Source organism: Haliotis rubra, unplaced genomic scaffold (genome assembly GCF_003918875.1).
Source record: "Haliotis rubra isolate DU_JTF1 unplaced genomic scaffold, ASM391887v1 Scf88, whole genome shotgun sequence".
Taxonomy (NCBI): Eukaryota; Metazoa; Mollusca; class Gastropoda; order Lepetellida; family Haliotidae; genus Haliotis; species Haliotis rubra.
Genome location: NW_025767612.1, coordinates 1444434 through 1466443, shown reverse-complemented (window position 1 = coordinate 1466443; position 22010 = coordinate 1444434). Strand labels below are relative to the sequence as shown.

At 39.2% G+C, this 22010-nt stretch overlaps 1 protein-coding gene across 1 annotated transcript; it reads right to left on the bottom strand.

Annotated features, from left to right (window-relative positions):
- Window positions 1–2192: 2192 nt before the first annotated feature.
- LOC124263375 (mucin-5AC-like) lies at window positions 2193–16022 on the bottom strand. The gene is made up of 5 exons (XM_046697988.1): window positions 15936–16022; window positions 7716–7787; window positions 6636–6723; window positions 5793–5954; window positions 2193–4698 (listed from the first exon to the last, which is right to left on the bottom strand). Exons 1-5 carry the CDS (start codon window positions 15969–15971, stop codon window positions 2726–2728), a joined length of 2331 nt encoding a protein of 776 aa, XP_046553944.1. The 5' UTR covers window positions 15972–16022; the 3' UTR covers window positions 2193–2725.
- Window positions 16023–22010: the final 5988 nt, after the last annotated feature.

Here is a 22010-nt window from a genome sequence, read left to right as displayed (position 1 = left end):
GAAACAAATAGAACATTTTTACTGATCTCGTGTACATGTATTTCTAGTTCAGACACGTAATCAAATAGAAGGAAATTGTCTGTTTGAAGTTGTTGAACCGTAGCATCAGAATTATTGTAGTCGAAACTACGTAGTTTGATTTTGCGAATACGAAATACAATTCCGATTCATATGCATGAAGAAATACACCAACTGGATGGAAGCATCATTGGTGCCCAAGGCACACTTTCATCCTTGTAATGAAAATGACCGTTAGTAGTTACAAAGTGTCCATTCCTAGATTATATAAAGGATCGATTATTTGGGGTTATATTATATCTGAAGGTAAGAAGCTTGAATGAATTAATGACTTTTAGATGGAACACATATAACCTTGTATGCTCACGTCGTCTTTATGATTAATGTTTGGTAGAATTTATAATGTTCTTCTAATCGTAAAATAAATTAATGACACAAAATCGTGTGTTTATAGATTGATTTGGCCTCACAAAATCTATATGTTTAGTAATCTACCGATCTAAGGTTCTGCTTGCACCTACTACATGCAACATCCTGAAAGAAAACCAGCGATGAATGCCAAAAGGCAGGATAGCCTTAAAAACGTGTGCCTACGTCACACTGGAATTGTCTCGATGTACGTCATTTTGATTTAGAACCTGTGTGTTGAACAAACAGAGACACCTTAGACACAGAACGGTATACTAAGTATCGTTTTAGGATTTAAACAACATTTGGAATGAGTGATCACCGTTGAGACTCCACACGAACCTGCCACGCTGGTGAGTTTCGGTCATAGGGGTCAAAGACCAAATACAAAGGTCACCTTGAACGTTGATGTATTACAGTAACTTCTCGAGTAATGTCCACGTATAAGTGTCTCGTATATACGCCAGAGCTTGTCGAGGGCTGACGGTCAGCAGGGAAAGGCTCATTTAATGGCGAGTAAAAACGGCAGAGCGTCATCGGCAGTCGACTTTCTCCATTGGAGGTTTATGACGCCACTGGGCCACACATCCCATTCATTCATCTTCCTGTAAGACACACTGCAAACAGTGGATTGTAAAGAGTGAACTGTCCCATTTACCAAATGACCCGAGAACACTTATAAAAACTACACCATTTGAGAAGTTTAGGTAATAGATGATAGGCAAGAAGTTTTCGGTGACTTAAGCTTTCTGTTTGCATGACGCATTTACCACATCGGAAATAAGACTCAGGCTATGTTTCGTCAAAACTGTGATGTTCCATGGGAGCTTCATAAGGTTTCATTGGAGTATTTCAGACGTCATCTCGAAGAAATTTGAAGAAATCCCAGCGTTTGCGAGTGTACTTGAACATGAGACATGAACGCCCTTTCCACCTTTGTTCACGAACAGTTCAGAAACAGGAACAGGAACAGGGCATCAGCTGACAAATGTCTTTGTTTGTTGTGAACGCCACTCTCAGCAATTCTCCAGCTATATGACGGCGGTCTGTAAACTGTCTAGACACAAAAATCTAGTGATTCACATCATGAGCATCGACTACGCAATTGGAATACGATGCTCTTGACTGTACCATGAGGTAAACTCCCAGTACTCTCTTTATATGCTGAGGACAGACTCTGTACGGTTGAATATCTCTCAACTTTCTCTTTTCTAATATGCATCCAATACATACAACAATAGCATAAAACCCACTGCCAGCGTAAATATGTATGGATAAAAGTCACTCATCATCCGATACACACACCATACAACAATATCATACCACTGTAATGGTTGGTTGGTTGTTTAATGCCGCACTCAGCAATATTCCAGCTATATGGCGGTAGTCTGTAAATAATCGAGTCTGGACTAGACAATCCAGTGATCAACAACATGAGCATCGATCTACACAATTGGGATAGGATGACATGTGTCGACCAAGTCAGCGAGCCTGATCCCCCGGTACCGTTAGTCGCCTCTTACGACAAGTACGGGTTACTGAAGACCAATTCTAACCCGGATCTTCACGGGTCACCAGTGTAATGCTAGCTGTCACGCAGTCCGTGTGTCCCCATTTTCTGACTGAATATCTCATGTGTTAAATTGTAATCAATTGAGTTAACCATATCCCTTTGACTTTTCATTTGTAGTTATTTTCCACTAGTTTCCTAGTATAGGTGGTAGTCACTAGAACACTCGCATAAACATGGCACAAAGTCACTCACGAACATTTATTTACATTTTATTGTCATTCAGAGATTGTATATCACGGACTATACAGTTCTTCTTCATATCTCATGAATATATAAAAGTCAAAGTCACGAATATGAAAACCTGCATGACATGTCTGAGTGACATGTGTCACCCTGGCACGTAAAATGTCTTGACTATAACGAATGCCTTGACCCCAGAATGTTTCATTTGGCTAGCTTAACGTTGTGGATGTTATTCCAGTAACAATCATCTTCTGGAAATGTTGATGATATCATTCGAGAAAGTATACAGGCCCAATATCGAAATATGCCATTCTGAATCATCAAACTAAGTTGTCCTAATAGTAGCAAAGGCATGTCCATAGCAGTGCACGAAATGAAAGAAACAGCCCATATATTCCCTCAACAACGGACAGTGACATCAACGCGTGTTATGTGTGCATACGTGATATATTCATGTTATTGGATAAGAGTGTATACCAAAAACAAACCCAAACTTGCACTTGACACCAGGGTCAACCAGATCGGTCCTTATACATGTGGTGTCTAACATCCACCCAGCATCCTCTTTTCCCAACTGCAGGTCTTTGGGACCATTTCAGGGTACATGCAAACGGTGCATGGTCCAATGTTGCAACATTTGTAATTGGCCAAACAGTTCGTATCGACCATGCAAGTATTCTTACATGTTCCCACGGCAGACATTAAAGGGCAAGTGCCTGGTTTAGGGGACCCACCGCCCTGTGGTATAGACGTTAAGCTTGTCGATGGCACATCTGGCTGAGTTACTTGAGATATTGGCATAGGTTCAGCAGAACTGGCCTGAGGTGGACTGTTCTGTGATGATGCTGCTTGGGTAGGCTCACTTGTTGTCTCGATCTGGGAACTGGTGGACGTCGTTGCAGGATCAGCTGTAGATGTGCTGGTATCTGTTATATCAACAGCTGTGCTGCTGGTCTGGGGCGACCATTCACCTGCACCTGTGGGTTGTGGGGGATCTGCTGTAATTGTTGATGTTGGCGCTGATTCAGTGGTTTGAGTGGTTGGTAGTTCTGTCGATGATTCAGTTGGTGGTTGTGTTGGTTGTTCTGTTGTCTGTACAGTTGTAGAAGGTTGGCTTGGTTCAGTTGACTGACGGTTTTTTGCCATGATGCTTTCTAGGGCAGTCTGAAGTGCAATCTGCTGGTCCAGGTTGGAAGGTGGTTGAATGTCTATTAAGAATGTTGGCTCTGCCGGTTTGGGTATTGAAGGTTGTTGGATTGTAATTCCGGGTAGTTTTGTATTTCCTGAATTGCTTACTGTTTGGGGTGCGAATCGATTTGTTTGCTGGAGACCTGAAGACGCGGCTGTTTGTATTCCCGACTGAGACCCTGTGTTTGGAAAAGGACCAGGAGGCTGAATCCCTTGAACAACGTTCTGGGGTGGCTGTGTAAATCCCTGCTGAGGCGGTCTTAAGACGCCTTGTTGAAAGTTGTTTGGATACGGGAACGTCGGTTGAGATCTTGTTCCTACCTGAGCGCCGAGGAATCCCATCGGCGAGAACATGGATCTGTTTTGAACTCCTTCTTGAGATAGTGTTTTATAGCCTGGCTGGGATCCTGGTGGGAACATAGGCTGCGATTGCATTGGAAAACCTCGTTGAGTCCCTGACGGAAAATCTGTTGGACTTCTACTTTGGAACCCTTGTGGAGCAATAGTCGGAGGTCCAGTCTGAGAATTTGCAGGGAATCCAGATTGAGATCCTGCAGGGAATCCGGACTGAGTTCTTGAAGGGAACCCGGGCTGAGACCTTGCTGGATATCCTGGTTTAGATCCTGTTTGATATCCCTGTTGGGATGCTGGAAAACCCTGTTTAAATCCAGCTGGATATCCTTTTTGCATGTTGTTTGGATACCCTGGTGAAGGTGCTGGTGAATACCCTGACTGTGAAGATTGAGGGTTATTTGCCATACCTTGACCAAAACCCGATTGCATTCCAGGTATCACTGGCCTTTGGTTTTGTTGCATTGATCCAGATTGACTCGGTGTCTGCATTATGTTGGAATTTTGCTGTTGTTGCCATGATGACTGACCAGAGGGAGAATTCACAGAGCTGAAAAATGAATCCATTTGGGAAGGTGGGATTACTCCTCCCGGATTGTTAGTATTGAACAGGGATTGAAGACGTCCAAGGAAGTTCTGAGATCGACCTGGAGGAAGATTTCCTTGAGGCGTCATTCCGGGTAACCCAGGTTGTGTATTGACACAGGTACGACCACACGAACTTGGACAACACTTCATCATGCCTGCACACATGAAATCCCCAATGCACATCTGGGTACAGGGGCCATTTATTGTAGGTGGCATCATGGGGCAGCTGCCAGGTTTATTGCCAGGGACGAGGGACATACGATCCATGCACTGCGTTCCACATCCGTTGCTGCAGCATTTCTGGTCTCCAGGACAAGCACCGTCGTCCTGACACAGCCTAGCACAGAACCCCGGACCCGTGGGCTTTGGGCACTGCCCTTTTTTGTACACTGCAACATGGAATAACAGATATCTGTCGAGAGAAGCTTCTTGCAACGTGAGTTAGTGAGTTTAGCTTTACGCCGCACTCAGCAATATTCCAGCTATATGGCGGCGGTCTGTAAATAATCGAATCTGGACCAGACAATCCAGTGATCAACAACATGAGCATCGATCTGCGCAATTGGGAACCGATTACATGTTTCAACCAAGTCAGCGAGCCTGACCATCCGATCCCGTTAGTCGCCTCTTGCGACAAGCATGGGTTACTGAAGATCAATGTTCTAACCCGGGCCTTCACGGGTCCTCTTGCAACGGACTGCATCAAGTAGGGATTCTCTCAACGTAAAGTTGACAAGCTGTCATTTGTTTAAAATGGCGTCAAGGCCAGCTCGCTAACTCATTCACTCGCAATTGATTAGAAGAAGACTTGAACCAGTATGGATATTAGGGGTATTACATTTTTCACTTTCCAATTCTCATTAAATGGTTTCACATTGATTTTTTAAATTAAAACTGTAAACAATGTGTTATATCAAATTCAGAGGCATATAATACAGAGCACTATCATGAATAATAGAAGAAGATGATGATGATGATACAATTATCACTGACACATCGTTCAAGAAGAGGAGCAATAGAAACTATACCCCTCAGTTGCTTTTATCATATGGTTGATTTTCCAATACAAAATATGTTAAATTAGCGACATTACATTCAAAATAAACTGGACCGGTGGTTCGTTAATTATAGTAAGATAAATCTGTTCGTGAGTTTCTCACGTTTTACGGATTTTTAGTTGATTTTATAGGTAGAAAAGAAATTATATTAAGTTAAACGAACCAATGAAATCATGTTCATTTTGATACAATACAAACGAATCCTGCATGTAATGATAATTAATACCCATTGTTTCGTAACATAATAACCTATGTTGAGTTGTTTTCATGGTTGAATTGTCGATTTAAGTTTTATTCAACAGTTGTGAGTGAGTGAGTTTAGTTTTACGCCGCACTCAGCAATATTCCAGCTATATGGCGGCGGTCTGTATCAACAGTTGTGGCATTTAGTGAAGTAAGTGATTAAAACATGCCAAATAACATACCTTTCCAGCAGCACACGGCGAGGTTTTCGGAGGGGTCAAAGGCGCACGAGGACTCCTTCGGACACTGCATACCCCCTGGGGTGCAGGTTATCTCCCTCCGCCGGTCAGCGGCCACCAAGGGGAACCCGGACTGACAAGCCGCGTGGGTCGACGGGGGAGGGTCTGGTTAACACAGCAGGCACACAGTGTAATACATGTACTCAAGGATTAATACGGAACTGTTTAACGTGTATATTCCAAGTGCTATATATGCGTGCAGAAACTAGCATTAAAAATCATTCACTTGAGAGGGGAGTGAATGAGTATGGTTTTACGCCGCTTTTAACAATATTCCAGCAATATCACGGCGGGGGACACCAGAAATAGACTTCACACATTGTACCCATTTTGGGAATCGAACCCGGGTCTTCGGCGTGACGAGCGAACGCTTTAACCACTAGGCTACCCCACCGCCCCTGTTCAATTGATGTTACATCTTAATATGTACAACATTTACTGTCAAACTAGCATAATCAAACGGACTACAGAATGTCGAAGTTACTTCTCGTAAACACAATAATCTACTTTATATCGTATCTTTCCAGGTGTTGAAGTGTTGACGATCCTCAAGTCCAGAAAAAAGGCCATCGATACCTTTAACACGCTTTATGCAAATGCTTATTGTAGAAAGTATGTGGTTAAAGCACATATATTTACTAACTCGTTTTGGCAACTTGTTTTCTCACAGCTATCGGTGGGAAGTAGGATGAGGGCCCTGTTCGCCTGATTTTATGACGTAAATACTGTTTCAGCATCAGCTGAAGGCTTCTGCAGAAACAAACAAAACTAAGCATATCGACTTACCGATGCACGCCATTACAGCTTCACAGGGTGGATTGAAACAGTTGGTTGCCACCATTCGGCACACCATGTCTCCTGGGCACTGCTTGTCCTGTCCGATAAGAGGAAGAACACTCAAATTTTATGACAATACGATCATGATACGATTAATAAATATTTTTCACTCATCATACATAATCTCATCCATTTTACGACAATATCATAATGACGTGTTTATGTAAACGTCCTGTTTTACCGGGTACCAGTGTTTAATGTACCTTGACATGAGAATTCAACAATCAGGGTGCCGTTGTGTAAAACAACATATGTAAGTCGTAAGTCTATGTTTAGGTATTGGAGTTTGGATCACCTTAGCGTTGACATCGTTTTGTGCAACGTCACCCATTTATATAGGCTCCCAAGGTAATGATTGTGTGACAGATGTCACCAGTGAAATGATTGTGTTTGACGTACCACGATATGAGAGCATACATTCAGTTAGATATGTCACCAGTGAAATGATTGTGTTTGACGTACCACGATATGAGAGCATACATTCAGTTATATATGTCACCAGTGAAATGATTGTGTTTGACGTACCGCGATATGAGAGCATACATTCAGTTATATATGTCACCAGTGAAATGATTGTGTTTGACGTACCACGATATGAGAGCATACATTCAGTTAGATATGTCACCAGTGAAATGATTGTGTTTGACGTACCACGATATGAGAGCATACATTCAGTTAGATATGTCACCAGTGAAATGATTGTGTTTGACGTACCACGATATGAGAGCGTACATTCAGTTAGATATGTCACCAGTGAAATGATTGTGTTTGACGTACCGCGATATGAGAGCATACATTCAGTTATATATGTCACCAGTGAAATGATTGTGTTTGACGTACCGCGATATGAGAGCATACATTCAGTTAGATATGTAACCAGTGAAATGATTGTGTTTGACGTACCGCGATATGAGAGCATACTTTCAGTTAGATATGTAACCAGTGAAATGATTGTGTTTGACGTACCACGATATGAGAGTACACATTCAGTTATATATGTCACCAGTGAAATGATTGTGTTTTACGCACCAGAACATCGCACGGATAACCCTGTGGCATGGGAAAGTTGGCGGGCATGTTGAACATGGCATCAACCGTCCCCTGCAAAAGAAAAAAGAAGTGTTTGTTTTAAAAAGCTCAAGCAATCTATATTCAAAATACTTGAGTGCATGAAGCTCTGTGAAAGACGGCTTCACAGCAAAATCAATACATCAACGCCTTTCGATCATCTGCCGAAAGTGATTCCTTAGGACGTTCAAGATCATTTTAAAAATTACAGGAACGGACCTAATCATGGTATGCAATGACTGAGTATAGGATTTATTGATGGTTTGATCAGAATTAGAATCAACTCATTATTAGATATTTATAGTTATTAGGAAGCTATTTCTTCCCAGGAATCAACTGAAGTCATTACACGCATGTACCGGAAGTTGACCCGCATACGTCAACATTCCACAGTTGTTTACTTTGTACTTCGAAGTATGTACATTATATTACAATTTCACGTAAACACACATTTGGCTTTGTAGCTATGTTCGTAACAATCACATGCCTGGCTAAGTCTTATATGTAAAGTTTATTCAAACTTCACGCAAACATATATTTGGCTCAACAGATATGTTTGAACGACCACAAACCTGGTTAAGTCTTTATGTAAATATTTTTCAAATTTCACGTAAACATGCATTTAGGTTTATAGATATTTTTAACGATCACGGGCCTGGTTAAGTCTTTATGTACTTTTTTTCAAATTTCATGCAAACATACATTTGGCTTAATATATATCATTTAACGATAGCAAGTCTGATTAAGTCTTTAAGTACATTATTAAATTCCACGCAACCACACATTTGGCTCAATAGATATGTTTTAACGATCAGAGGCCTGGTAAGTCGTTATGTATATATTTTTTTTCAAATTTCACGCAAACATACATTTGACTTCACAGCTATGCTTTTCACCCTCAGAGGTCTGGTTTAAGTCATTCATGGTGTCCATTCTGGGGAGGTACTTAATACGGCACGTTGCCTATCAATGATCAACACTATGAGCGATGGTATCACATGGTATGGCCGAAACATAGGTTTTCACACAACCTCAAGCAACGGCATAGAATTATGTGCGTGACATATGCTAAGTGGAGGACACTCTAACTCTTTTACGGAAAAAAATATCTCACCACTGTGACACTCAGCATCACTGTTTGTAGTTCAGGTTCTACTAAACCAAATAAGGGTTTCACAAGGAACCTTCACTGCAGACTGAGACATCTCACAGCTGTAATTGGATGAATTTTTTTGGGTATGATATCAATTTTTCCAAATATACCTTCATCCTGTTGTGAAAACTGACCATGTTTTCCAACATTAAGTGCTGTCTTTGTTTAACATGATGACTTATGTTGAAAGTGACCAGGGAGATTTTCAAGATGGGGACATTTGGTGCGGAACTGGTGTTGGTGTGTTCAGCTTCCTGTTCTCAAAAAGGAGCTGGTCATTTTTGTGTTTTTGTGGCTGCTGAAAGGTAATAGTTGCTATGAGCCTAATTATTGTTTAGAGTCCATTGAAAACATTTTGGTCTTTTGTAACCTTTACGCCCAAAGAACTCTGTTTCCACAGACTAATGGTTATTTTAACATCTATTTATTGCAAAGTGGTGATTTTTATTAAATGCAGAAGAAAATGTAGGACCGCATGGCATAACATGCAGTGGTCGCAGTCGACAGTTAACTCTGAACTCAATCTCAGATCGACTCCGTTTTAACTGAAACCTAAAATGACTACTCGGAATAGTTTGGCAAATCTTATGCCCAACCTGTTCACACCACACGATGGGATACTATTTTCCTATTTCTAATTATGCTCGACCTTATAGTCATTAACATATTCTGGTGTCTGGTACCATTCTTCACCGTTCATCATATTCCTTCATTATCACACCTTATCAACGCAATGTAAGCAAAGAATTCCTTCCCATTACCATAACTCACGTTACCAACACGGGGATACATCATGGTACAAGTCAGAATGTGGGATTGCCTCGGACATTTGACACTGAGGCTTCATATTTGGAAATGTCGACTACACCACTACTATAAATCTTTCTGAAAACATTATGTACTATTCACATTTTGCTAAGGATCAAATCATTGATTCAAAAGAAAACTATGATGTGGGGTCAAATTTCTATTAAATATCTAAGCCTGTTGTAAGCATTGATCCTAGGTTTCAGTATGTCATTTCATCTTGTGGATCCCTTACCTGCTATTGACAGGTGTTGTGTACTTGTCAATGACTCCTTCCATGATTTCAAAATGGTTTAATGGTGCCATGAAAACCATATCTATGGTTACTCACCAATCAGGTGCATAAGGTTAGATTAAATTGAATGTTTGCCTAAAAAGGGGTTACCCTATCATTATTTACCCAGTTTTAAATGAATACATTTTCAAATTATAAATCTGTGTTTAAGTAATGTTGTGAAATTGTGTGATCCTTAGCAAAGTGTGAGTACTGTTTATAGGCCTTGACGATTGCAGGCCAAATCCAACAACTTTTGAGTATGAATACACAATGTCATTTAGAATGTGTTCAAATGTAACATATATATTACAGAAAAATGTGTAATCCTAAATATAACATATGTTATAAGTCGACTTGGAATGACGGGCAATCGACGATTGTACTTAAAACAGATGGAGAAGGCGGAATATTGCTTGGCATGAATGTCTTTTGAGAACTAGCCCTAATACATAACGTTTAAACGTACAATCCCAGTACAATTAAACATATAGCGTTATCGTGAAAACAGCTCTCGAAATTACAATGATTTCCTCACGAATGCTCCTAGAGACTACCTAGATTTGAGACTTTAAGACGTAATGTATATGGTATTTTACATGAATAACATTGTGCCACAGGCGATTTCCATATATGAGTAAATATACAGTGTTAACGACGTTCATAGATTTGTACTTGAGCATCGACTTACTCTCAGAGATTAATTAATATAATTGAATTAATGAATTATGTTAATTGATAACTGAGAGTATTAGTTCGTTGACGTAAAAGGTTAAAAAGTTTTACATAATCATTTATTCATTTGCAATAAATTATACCATAATCCTAATAAAACCTACACGATGAAGATTAATCAGAAAAAACATAAAAGGAATTCATTTAAACACTTTCAGTATGTTTTCCAACAATTTTCACCGAATTAATATTTTGATTTTAAGTTCCGCCTTTTGGGGGATTATAAAAATACTAAATGTAGAAATATGTAAAGCACCTAGACACAACAGCAACGTTAAGTGTGACTTAGATGGCCTATGAATGTAGCATGAGACTATGTTTAGCACATCGTGACACGCTCGGCCTATTTCTCTCACATAGGTCTGTCATAGGAATGATGGACAAGCGTCTGAAGGAATGGGGCTCGCATTTAAACTTGCGTTGCCTGTAGCAGGCAGTTCATTCACAGACAAGCACATTAATAATGCGGGCAAGAATAGGTAAAGATCATAAAACATAAAATATATACGAAATTTTCTCAGTTCTGAGTTTTGTTAACAAAGTAAACTAAATGTAAATTAAGCTAATCAGCTGTCAAATGAGGTAAAACATCAACTGATTACACTACTTCTCTTACTGATACTGATGATGCTGATGCTGATGATGATGATGACGACGACGTCGAAGACGCCGTTAACAAGTCAACGAATCTGACAAGCAGACACTTGATAAATTAACATTTGACCTACAAAGAAACCAGAAACTGCAAATGAACAGTTACTGTGTTAGTGACAGAGTGCAAACCATAAAGGATGAACTGTAAAAAGTGGAAATTATAACTTATATGTTATGAAAGTTGATAAAGAACAGGGTTTGGAATAAATACAATTAACTCCGATTCATTGAACAAATTACCTTGACAATATATTACACTGAAATGTTCAGAATATAACATAATCTGTTAAACCATAAACCATATTCAATTGTGGGTATGGGGTCCCTAAGCCTATAATCTTAAGGACTTAGGGACGTGTACAGTATCTCCCGAGGCACAAGAACGCGCTCCTTTCTGGCACAGTGTCGTGACACTGATGGCTGGCGTTGATGTTGATGGATATTTGTCGAGGATGCCGGATCTCACAAGCCACGAACTATTATTTATGTCGTCAACGTTTACATAAGTCTCGAGCCATTTTACACAATCAAGCTCAAGCCATAAGAACTGTCATATTTCAAATTATGGTGAAAACATGACGTATTGAAGACGAGTTACATACCACTTAAAACGTTGAACAGTTTTGTTAAGAGCCGTTATATAAAACCAAATGTATTTCGTAAATTTGTAAACAGACCAGTGTTCAAGGCTTCAGTGTAACACAACTTGTTTTTCCAGGAAGATACTGTCAATGGCATAGGTGTCCTGTGGTAAAATGTTCAGTATGGGTCATGGGTTTGCTCCTTATTTGATTTTCTTCGCGTGTGTTTTCAAACATCTACGCCAAAGAAACTATAATTACATATCATCAGCCTCAAAGCTTTATGCTATTTCTTAACATTTTGCTAGATTTCAGACCAACAGAAATTTCTGGAGTTCAAGTAGTCGACCTTCAGTACAGTACATTAGTAAATAGTTACATAAATATATGAAATACAGTCAGACAGGAATATCGAAAAAGGACATGTTGATAGTTAAACGGGTCGATATTTATACATACGTCGAAATATATAAAGAAAGTTATAAAGATAAATATATCATAAATAATATATATACAGTCAGGTAAAAGAATTAAGTATATTTCAAGTTTATGATGGAAGAGGTTTCGGGTCAGATAATTAGTGTCCATTGTATTCGTTATAGGATCTCAAGACAAGTTCTTTGAGAGGCATTTTAGAAGTTGTGAAGATGAAGAAAAACTAAGTTCTATGGATAGTCAACTTCTTTATTGCAATGAGTGCGACAAACTTGTTTGATAACGGTGTTTGTACCTACACCGAAACTACGCACTCGTTGCAATAAAGAAGTTGACTATCCAAAGAATTTAGTTTTCCTTCATCTCAAGACAAGTCTACAACAGACATACCAGCGGGAGGAACGGAAACATCTAGGAAGGCAAGTAATTGAGGCCATATATATTTAGCATTTGGTAGTCTTTTAGAAAGTGGAAGAAGACAAATGCATGAGCCTTTTCATGATTTTTTTTCTTCTATTCTTTGTCACAACGTTTTCAGAACTTCATCAGATGATGTAGGAACAAGAAGTAGCCTTACATGACCCTTTCGTATGGATAACAACTTCTTTTTATTCATTATACGACATTTCAGAGCTAATTCTGGCTCCTTCATCGGGCAAATTAGCTCTGAAACGTCGTATGAAGATTAAATAGAAGTTCTTATCCATCAAAACGTGTCATGCATTCATGTTCGTCCAACTTCTAAATGCCTATCAAGAACTGCAAGAAGTAGCTCTGAAATGTCGTGACAAAGAATATAAGAGTTGTTATCCATTATATTCTCATGTATTTATCAATATGTAATTGAGAAAAAGTGAAAGATGAAAATGTCTGTTTATGCTAGGCAGAATTCATTAGAGTATGTATATTCATTGCCGTTGACACAATACATGACATCTGAATATACAACTTTGTGTTCGCCCTTGAAAAACATTCCACTGGCTAGGACGTTTGTGTTTGAAGTATAATATATTTCATAGACATCGCGGCAGTAAAAATAAGAATAACAAACACATAAGCATGGTATATCATAGCATGACGGATGGTTCACTCACTCCTTCACTGTGTTAAAATTATATCTGGTGGAAAATAAAATTCTTTTATGAAAATCTTCGAGTGTGAAAAATATAAAGATATAAAGAAATTTCTACTACAGGCACTACATGATTTCGACGACATCACAAGCATGTTTTACATTATGAATCACTCAAATGATGGAGTTGCTGAAATATTGTTCTGGGTCTGCTCGAATGTTCGACGTAAAGGGAAAGTATACAATTTGGAACCTGAAGTCATAACCATCCCACCGGGTACACATTCACTGCTGGGTGAAGAGAGGCAATTTTGTCACTTGTTGTGATCACATGTGTTACATTCGTTGTGGGGCAGCCTGAAGTGCTGGAAACTCACAGGAGTCAAGCTGCCAACCATGGTCACCAATCCAAGGACTCTCCTTGCACAGAATCACACACCACCACATTCGGTGGATGCGATGACGACTTCATACATGGCATGGAATTCATCTGCGGTCCAGCTTGGACGGACGAACAGACAGACAGGCAGATTGTTGGTTGTTGCAAATTCTTACTCCACTCTGCATTGAACCACTGTCTCTTCTTTTAACGTTTATAGAATATTGCCAAGTCTTAGACTTCATTTTACACATTGACTTTTAAACAGGCAAAGGTAAAACTATCAATATAAACAACGAGACAATGAACAAAAAACAAACAAAATGCCTAAACAAGAAAAAAAGGAAAACCTCGATATATTTGCTCCTTAGTTTATGTGGAATTTAAAACGAATAGTAGAATGGCACGTTTTTCAATTATTTTTTTTCAAAACTATACCTATTCATGTCATTAAACGTTATTGTCACGCTAACATTCATTTACAGTTTGTAATAACGTCTTGTTCTAATACTATTACTTAATGCCTAGGTCTTATTGCCTACAGCTGGAAATAACATGCACAGTGTTTTGCTTATAAACAAATGTTAACTTTGGAATCCTGGAAGGGACATTGCCGCGTTGTCGCCCTACCCAAAACAAGCAAAATGAGGCAACATTAACCAAAGCGCGACAAAGCGACAACGCAACAACGTCCCTTCCAGGATTCCATAGTTAACCCTGCAACGCATTGTTATACACATGGCATAGGGTAAGAGGAACATATATCAGAGGAAGCGTGTAGGACATGTTGTTATGAAATATTTAATTAAGATGTCATTGCAAATGTCCAACGGCTATAAGCCTACGGGGGTCCCGTGCTATCATAGTCCCTTAGTAACATTAGTCATCTCAATAATCGCCTTAATGGACCGGCTGGTCTCCCTAAATGTGTTACTGTAGTCGATAGCGCAGGCCGGTGCTCGTCATATCAATCACGGGATTGACATGACTGATGTCATATAAGTAGAACATGGCCCTGGGCGGCACAGTCACAAGAAACAAGCAAACAGTTAACGGTCATGAGTGACTGAGTTTGGTTTTACACCGCCTTTTAGCAATATTACAGCAATATCACGAGGGGGAACACCAGAAATAGGCTTCACGCATTGTACCCATGTGGGAATTCGAACCCGGACCTTCGGCGTGACGAGCGAATGCTTTAACCACTAGGCTACCCCACCGCCTCTTAATGGTCATGATTAACACTAAGAATTCGCAAATCATGAAAGATAACAGATATTGATTCACTTTTAATTTGTCACGACAGATATAGTGGTTCTATATGAAATGTTCATAAGCATTATATCTTAATTATCATTTTGAGTATTCAAGTCGAAAGCGTAGAGTGATTGATCATAATTGCGACGTGTGGACTCTTATCGCGTTACATTGTCATCACCTTGATCATACAATGGATCGTATTGACGAAATAGGTTATTCGCAACTGAAACTACTATCCTCCAACTACAAAACCTACTAATGAGTGAGTGGGTTATCATTCAAGTTGTACCAGGGCGTCAGTACAATATGGGAGAAAAGACGGAAGCGGTGCAGATTTCAGACGCTTGCCACTGTTGTGAAACTCACGTATGTGTGCATGGTGGTGGCACTCCTGGAAACGTAATAGGGGCAAACCAGATAGACATCTGGCTTGTGGTTGGGACGTTACATTGAGCAGCTATCAACAACAACTGAACTCTCCGTGCTCTCCCTCGACCTCCCTTCCTACACCTACCCCCTCCATGAAAAAACAGTAAAAACACAAAAAAAGTAAACAAAACAAAAGCACAAAAACAAAAACAACATAAAAGAAGAAAGACAAGCAAACAGAAAGTGAAAACAAACAACAACCCAAACCAAACAAAGAAAGAAAAGCAAACAGAAAGTGAAGGTTTTTTTAAAGCCTATGATTGGTGCACACTTCGTTTTGAAACAAAATGTGGCTTTAGATGAATGTCTTGCAGTGTACGGCAATAGCAACATCATGAAATATTCACATTCACGGCATCAACGACGCCAACTGATAACAGATTACTTATTGTCCATACATACCAGCAGAAGGATGCTTGTCCATATACAAAGGTCCATGCTTACTCCAGGAGACCCGTGTAGCCAACTAGTCAAGCTTGGGACTGTACCGACGGTTGGGGCTGTGTGACAAATATCCACTTAAATTTGACGTCACATGTCTACGCGTCCTCTCATCAAGAATGAGCTAGCGGGAGGGACGGGGAGGGATTACGATGGGGTTATGGGGAGACGGTTGGTCACAGGACCGTAAATTGGAGGTTACGGAGAAAGAACATCAAGCTAACCCGTGTATGACACGTTCCCCCCTTGACTATTGTATGACAGGTGACCCGTGGAATATTGTTGACATGCTCTTCTGAAAATGACGAGAGAAGTATTTATGCCGTTGATGACCCTTGTGTACGGCTTTGTAATTCCGGAAGGACACATAATTTTAGACCCTGTCACAATATTCGTGACGAGGCTGACAGAGGGACTCAAGATCCATCTTACTTCATCACTTGAGTCTGCCTCTCGGATGTGTATACAGCATTACTTATTGTATGTATACATATATCACGAGGCATGGCACACTGACTTGAATATCTAACCGAAAATGGCCACACGCAGATATATAGGTTATCACGCGAGTGTGTTTTGGGATGGTTAATATCCTGCATTAGGAATAATCATTGTATTTAGCGAACCTTGGCGAGCTAAATACATAGTGTTTATTCCTAATGCAGGATATTAACCATCCCAAAACACACGAGTGTGATAACCTATTTATCATACAAAGTCATTTTTGCTTTATAATTTAAAGAAATGCGATTTGAAACGCTACAAATCATGAAACTAAACTTTGTGGAATGTATATGACGTCACAAATATGTGCGGAGAAATACGTCACGTCACAAGCCCGGTGACATAAATTTTCTCCTGATCACGCAGTTGACTGCGGTAGGTCATCTAGTTCCCAGTAAGCTTTATGCTAAAGCACGTATTGTTGTCAACAAATCTTAGCTTACGTTTGAAAAATAACAACAAACTCGCGTGGAACTTCAGAAACCTTCAATTAACCTTTCGAACAACAAAATACGCTTTAATGTTCACGTGACATTGTGCACCTATGCCGTTCTCTTGCTTACACTGACAGTCGGCCGGGGAACTCATGTTGGTATCTTCGTAAGCCTATGAATTTCTATCTTCGCTTTATAATCTATTCCATCTATCATAACCAGGCATGAACTTTCTGGGATCAAAGCACTGACAGTACCGTAACCACGACCGTCAATCCGGACACGACCGCCGACGCTTGACGCCATGTTTGTTTACACTGTGAAAGTAGTCCCTGAAATTTGCATATGACCTCTCTAATTTGCATCGATATCCGTATATGACCCCAACGGATACCGAAAATATCCGTTGGCTTTATCCTGCCGAGAACACTATCCATTGTATGATAAATACTCATTCCTGGTATTACAAATGGCACAAATATAATCGTTTTTGAAATTAAACGAATGTACACAGGGAATACCCCATCGACATGTTTCTTAGCTTTTGAAGAAAAACATTCCCGGTTGCAAGTTTAAAATGCCAAGCAAGAATTTTCGTTTGTTTGATCCCATGGTTTCATATTCAAGAGCCCATTTCTGGTGTCCCCGCAGTGATATTGCTGGAATATAGCTAAAAGCGGCGTAAAACCATACTCACTCACTCATATTCAAGAACCGACAATCACAGTGCATGTTTCCAAGCTTTTGAAGAAAAATAATACCAAGCAATATGTTTTCAATTTGATTCCATGCAAGTTACATATTCAAGAACCGATAATCCACAGTCCATCTTTCTTAGCTTTTGAAGAAAAACATTCCCAGTTGCAAGTTTAAAATGCCAGGCAAGAATTTTCTTTTCTTTGATCCCATGGTTACATATATTCAAGAACCGATATTCCAAGTGCATAGCAGATTAAGATGGTTCTTGCAGGTTTACACATCAGTAACAATTTTACTGAATATATTCAAATGAGTATTGTAATATGAGGACACCACGATATTTACTACAATCTTTTATTGTTGTTGTTGTTGTTGATGTCTGTAAATCTTTCAACCATAAAAATACCTTTTCAAGTTGTTATAAAATGAATTAAGCTTGGATTGGCTATGTTTACAAAACATAGATGAATATGTCTTTTAGCAGTTATGTATATGCAATGCAGCAATCTATATTTGTATGGAGTACCAAACCAGGTCATCAATTTTGGTAATTTAATCTGAGTAGATTGGGTCTAGCTTCCAAACTATTAAAAATAATGGGTTTTCTTCCTATCCTAATAAACATGACTAATTCCGCTGTCTGCCATTTGTTACACACATTTGTTTTGTTATTATCAAATATTAACTTCCATAAAACAATTTAGATCCTTTGAATGGTTTCATCAGATCCATTTGACAGGCATTGATATGTAAATCTGTGACAGGAGAATATACATTCGGACTTATATCTGCATATAACCTAAGTACAGTGGACATATAAACCAAAGGGTCAGACATTTGTTATGGCAGGTGTCCCGGTGCAGAATGAGTCGTCACAATCCATTAATCTCATATATCTAATCATAGAGGTCGTACAGTAACACCATACCATGCCTTATGTTGTAGTGTCATGTTTCTGGGTATTGGTGGGTTAACGTCTATCAGTTAACCCCCATTTGCTATACACCTGACATGTGTATGTACGACGTAGAGAGCTACTAGAGTAGGGCAAGCTGTAATTGTTAGAGACAAGATTGATGAGATATCTTCCATAGAACGTTCCATTAAACCAATATTTAAGAGGACTTTATTTACATACATAGGATTTTGAGGTCTAACACGTGGAACCTTCTTGTAAAATTTAAGCTGTACAAACCATTATAAAATAACGATGAGAACATAATCAAGCAAATAAGGTTGAATTTAAGATTTACTCGTGAGCGCAGTGCATATATAAGAGAGAATCCAGTACGCATGGCAATCTAACTGAAATGGTGAATGATTATTATTTTGAGAAAAATAATACGTTCTTTTGTAATATTTCTCGTCTAGTAAACACCTGAACATATTTAAAAAAAAATTGGAAAATGTATACATTGATATAGCGATACGATAAATATGCACACTATTTTCTGTGTCATGGGTAATTGTCACGCCATATGGTAAATCACCAGCTAGGCCCCATAAACTATTAGTGACAAATATAGAACAAAATAACACCCGTTCTTAACAGTCCTCAAGAACAAGCTTCGTTTAAAGACAACTCCAATACGACATACAGACAAATCAATGGGTGGAGGTGGTGAATGTGGGGAGAATGCTTTTACGCCGCTTTAATCCAGCAATATCACAAAAGGTGACATCAGAAATGGGTTTCACACAAGAAATGGGTTTCACACAACAGTGTACGGTCTTCAGTGTGACGAGCGAATGTTGTAACAACCAAGTTACCAGCATTCAATGTTGGATGATCAAGTGTTTTTTTAATGCAGGGAGAGTTGTGGAGCCAAAACAAGCCCTAGCTGTTGAGTTATCTGCTGTTAATTTGACATTTTGAGTAGGATCCGTTTACTTTAAAAGTAAAAAAAAGAACCAACAATATCATTTTGGATGGTAGTGATGTTCGCCATAGCACAGTGCATTTACCACAATTAAAATGTCATTTTGGATGGTAGTGATGTTCGCCATAGCACAGTGCATTTACCACAATTAAAATGTCATTTTGGATGGTAGTGATGTTCGCCATAGCACAGTGCATTTACCACAATTAAAATGTCATTTGCAGTTCATGTATGAACCATTTAACGCCCAGACCAAAGCATGCTGTAATTCTCTGGGAAGAGTTCTGTCCCTTGGACACGTCAGGTACCTATGTTTAAAAGTTCGAATTCCACCTTCTTTATGGTTTTAGCATTGCCTGCACCACGCTCGTGGATGTCACGAAGGTGGTAAACATCACTGACGCTACCCTTCATCTCACAACAAGTCGAGACACTGTGACCTAACTGGAATACTGTTTAAACACATCTCACTCATTCCAATGGAGGTCGACCTATAAGCAGCTGTCGGAATACCAGACACCTGAAGATCTCCATAGTTGAAAATACCGTTACAATGTCCACACAGAGACTTAATAGTACAAGTGCTCATTTTGTAATGCAATAAGCAACCATGCAGCTCATGATAGTTGTCTTTAAGTTAGTTTGTCAGAATTCTCCTTGCGTATTACTCCATAATAATTACAACCTAACTCATTTAGGTTGAACTCGCACCCCCACCGCCCACCCCCCTAAAAATCCAAAGCAAAACACAAACAACATACAAAGCAAAAGCAACAAAACAACAGACAAACAGACAAAAAAACAAAACCCAAAACAAACAAAAACATAAAACAATAAACAAAAAACAAAAATAAACAAACAAAAAACAATAAGTACTTTGCTTGCACTCAAATGGCTGATACATATATCTATCTATATCTAGTTACTTTTACTTAGTGGTTAAAGCGCTATCTTGTTATGCCGAAGACCCGGGTTCGATTCCCTACATGGGTTCAATGTGTGACGCCAATTTCTGGTGTCCCCCGCCGTCATATTGCTGGACTATTGCTCAAAGCGGCGTAAAAACTAAACTCACTCACTCATTTAATTTTTGTCTGAGATGTAGTTAAAAATAATGCTCAAAACATTTGATCAGTAACCCTACGAAACGGAATTTGTCTCAATGAATACAACAAGTGGTATGGGTGAAGTAGGCTAAAAGGTGATAGATGTATTGACCACGAGTGGACGGCAGACATGTCAGCGTATAAAGCCATGTGTTCCCTATATAGATACAGGCTGAAACCGTAGGCACGTACGTTGCTTCCGACACCTCTCGTCTTGTCAGTGTAACGCCTTGTATAATATTTGTTTCTTGATATGGTCGGAATCGTAAATGGAGATTTCTTTAATGGATATGAAAACGATTTTATCTCTGATTCTATATATATTTAAATGAGCGTAAAACAACTAATTTGCAGGGCAGCATGCACCTGGGAAAGACATATTTATATTCAGTTTCTGAACAACACTTATTTGCATGTCTACACTATAATGAACATGCTGATGTGCACATATAACGACAATGTTTCTTCATAAGAGTGAGTGAGTTGGTTTTACGCCGCTTTTAGCAATATTACAGCAATATCATGGCGGGAGACGCCAGAAATGGGCTTCACACATTGTACACATGTGGGGAATCGAACTCGGGTCTTAAACATGACAAGCGAGCGCTTTAACCACTAGGGTAGAGCACCGCCTCTTCCTCATATAATGTTATATATTGATATATTTACTAGTTTCAAGTATATGTTTGAAAAGACAGAATAACAAAGGTTGTGTGTCTTCTACGTGTAGCAATTTGTAACTGTGACACGTGCTACCGTCTTCTTGAAATGTGACATGACGTTAGATGACATGACATGACATGACATAGAAAATGATGTAATTTGACCACCGATCGAAATAAGGTTCCTCCCATATTTATGTTGAAAATGATAACGAGAAAAATTGATCATATTAACTTCGTTAAAATCATCAAAATTTAACAAAACAAAAACAAAAACCTTTACCCACTCATCTCAAACATGCGTAATAACATGGTCATAACCATCACGCTGTTTAGGAATAGATGAATAGATGATCCCTCTTGTAGATTTTGTGAATCAAAATACCACACACATCACTCTGTGGCTGACTGGAAGTTGCCGCGGGCTGTTCTGTCACATGTGTATCTGTGACTGGCAAACGTGTTTCTATCAGACGTACATCTGTGATAGGCGAACGTACTACTGTCATACGCACATCTGTGATAGGGGCAGGTGTTCTAGAGTCATCAAGTTCAGTCGTCAACACTGAACTAACTGATGTACTTTTATGTCAAGCTTACTTATGAAACATATTGAAGTCATAACGTTGACAATGATAAATATGAAAGTATGAAGAGAAATTGGATTATAAATCAATTCCAAACTGTCACTTGTCATGAACAACGTCATTTATTAATATAAATCGGATAAAATAAAAAAGCACACATTTGA

Coding starts and splice junctions, on each gene's coding strand:
- LOC124263375 (XM_046697988.1), bottom strand. CDS start 15,971: ATGGACCTTTGTATATGGACAAGCATCCTTCTGCTG. Junction 7,788..15,935: donor GGACAAGCATCCTTCTGCTG/GTATGTATGGAC, acceptor TTTCTTTTGCAG/GGGACGGTTGATGCCATGTT. Junction 5,955..6,635: donor AGCTGTAATGGCGTGCATCG/GTAAGTCGATAT, acceptor TGTGTTAACCAG/ACCCTCCCCCGTCGACCCAC.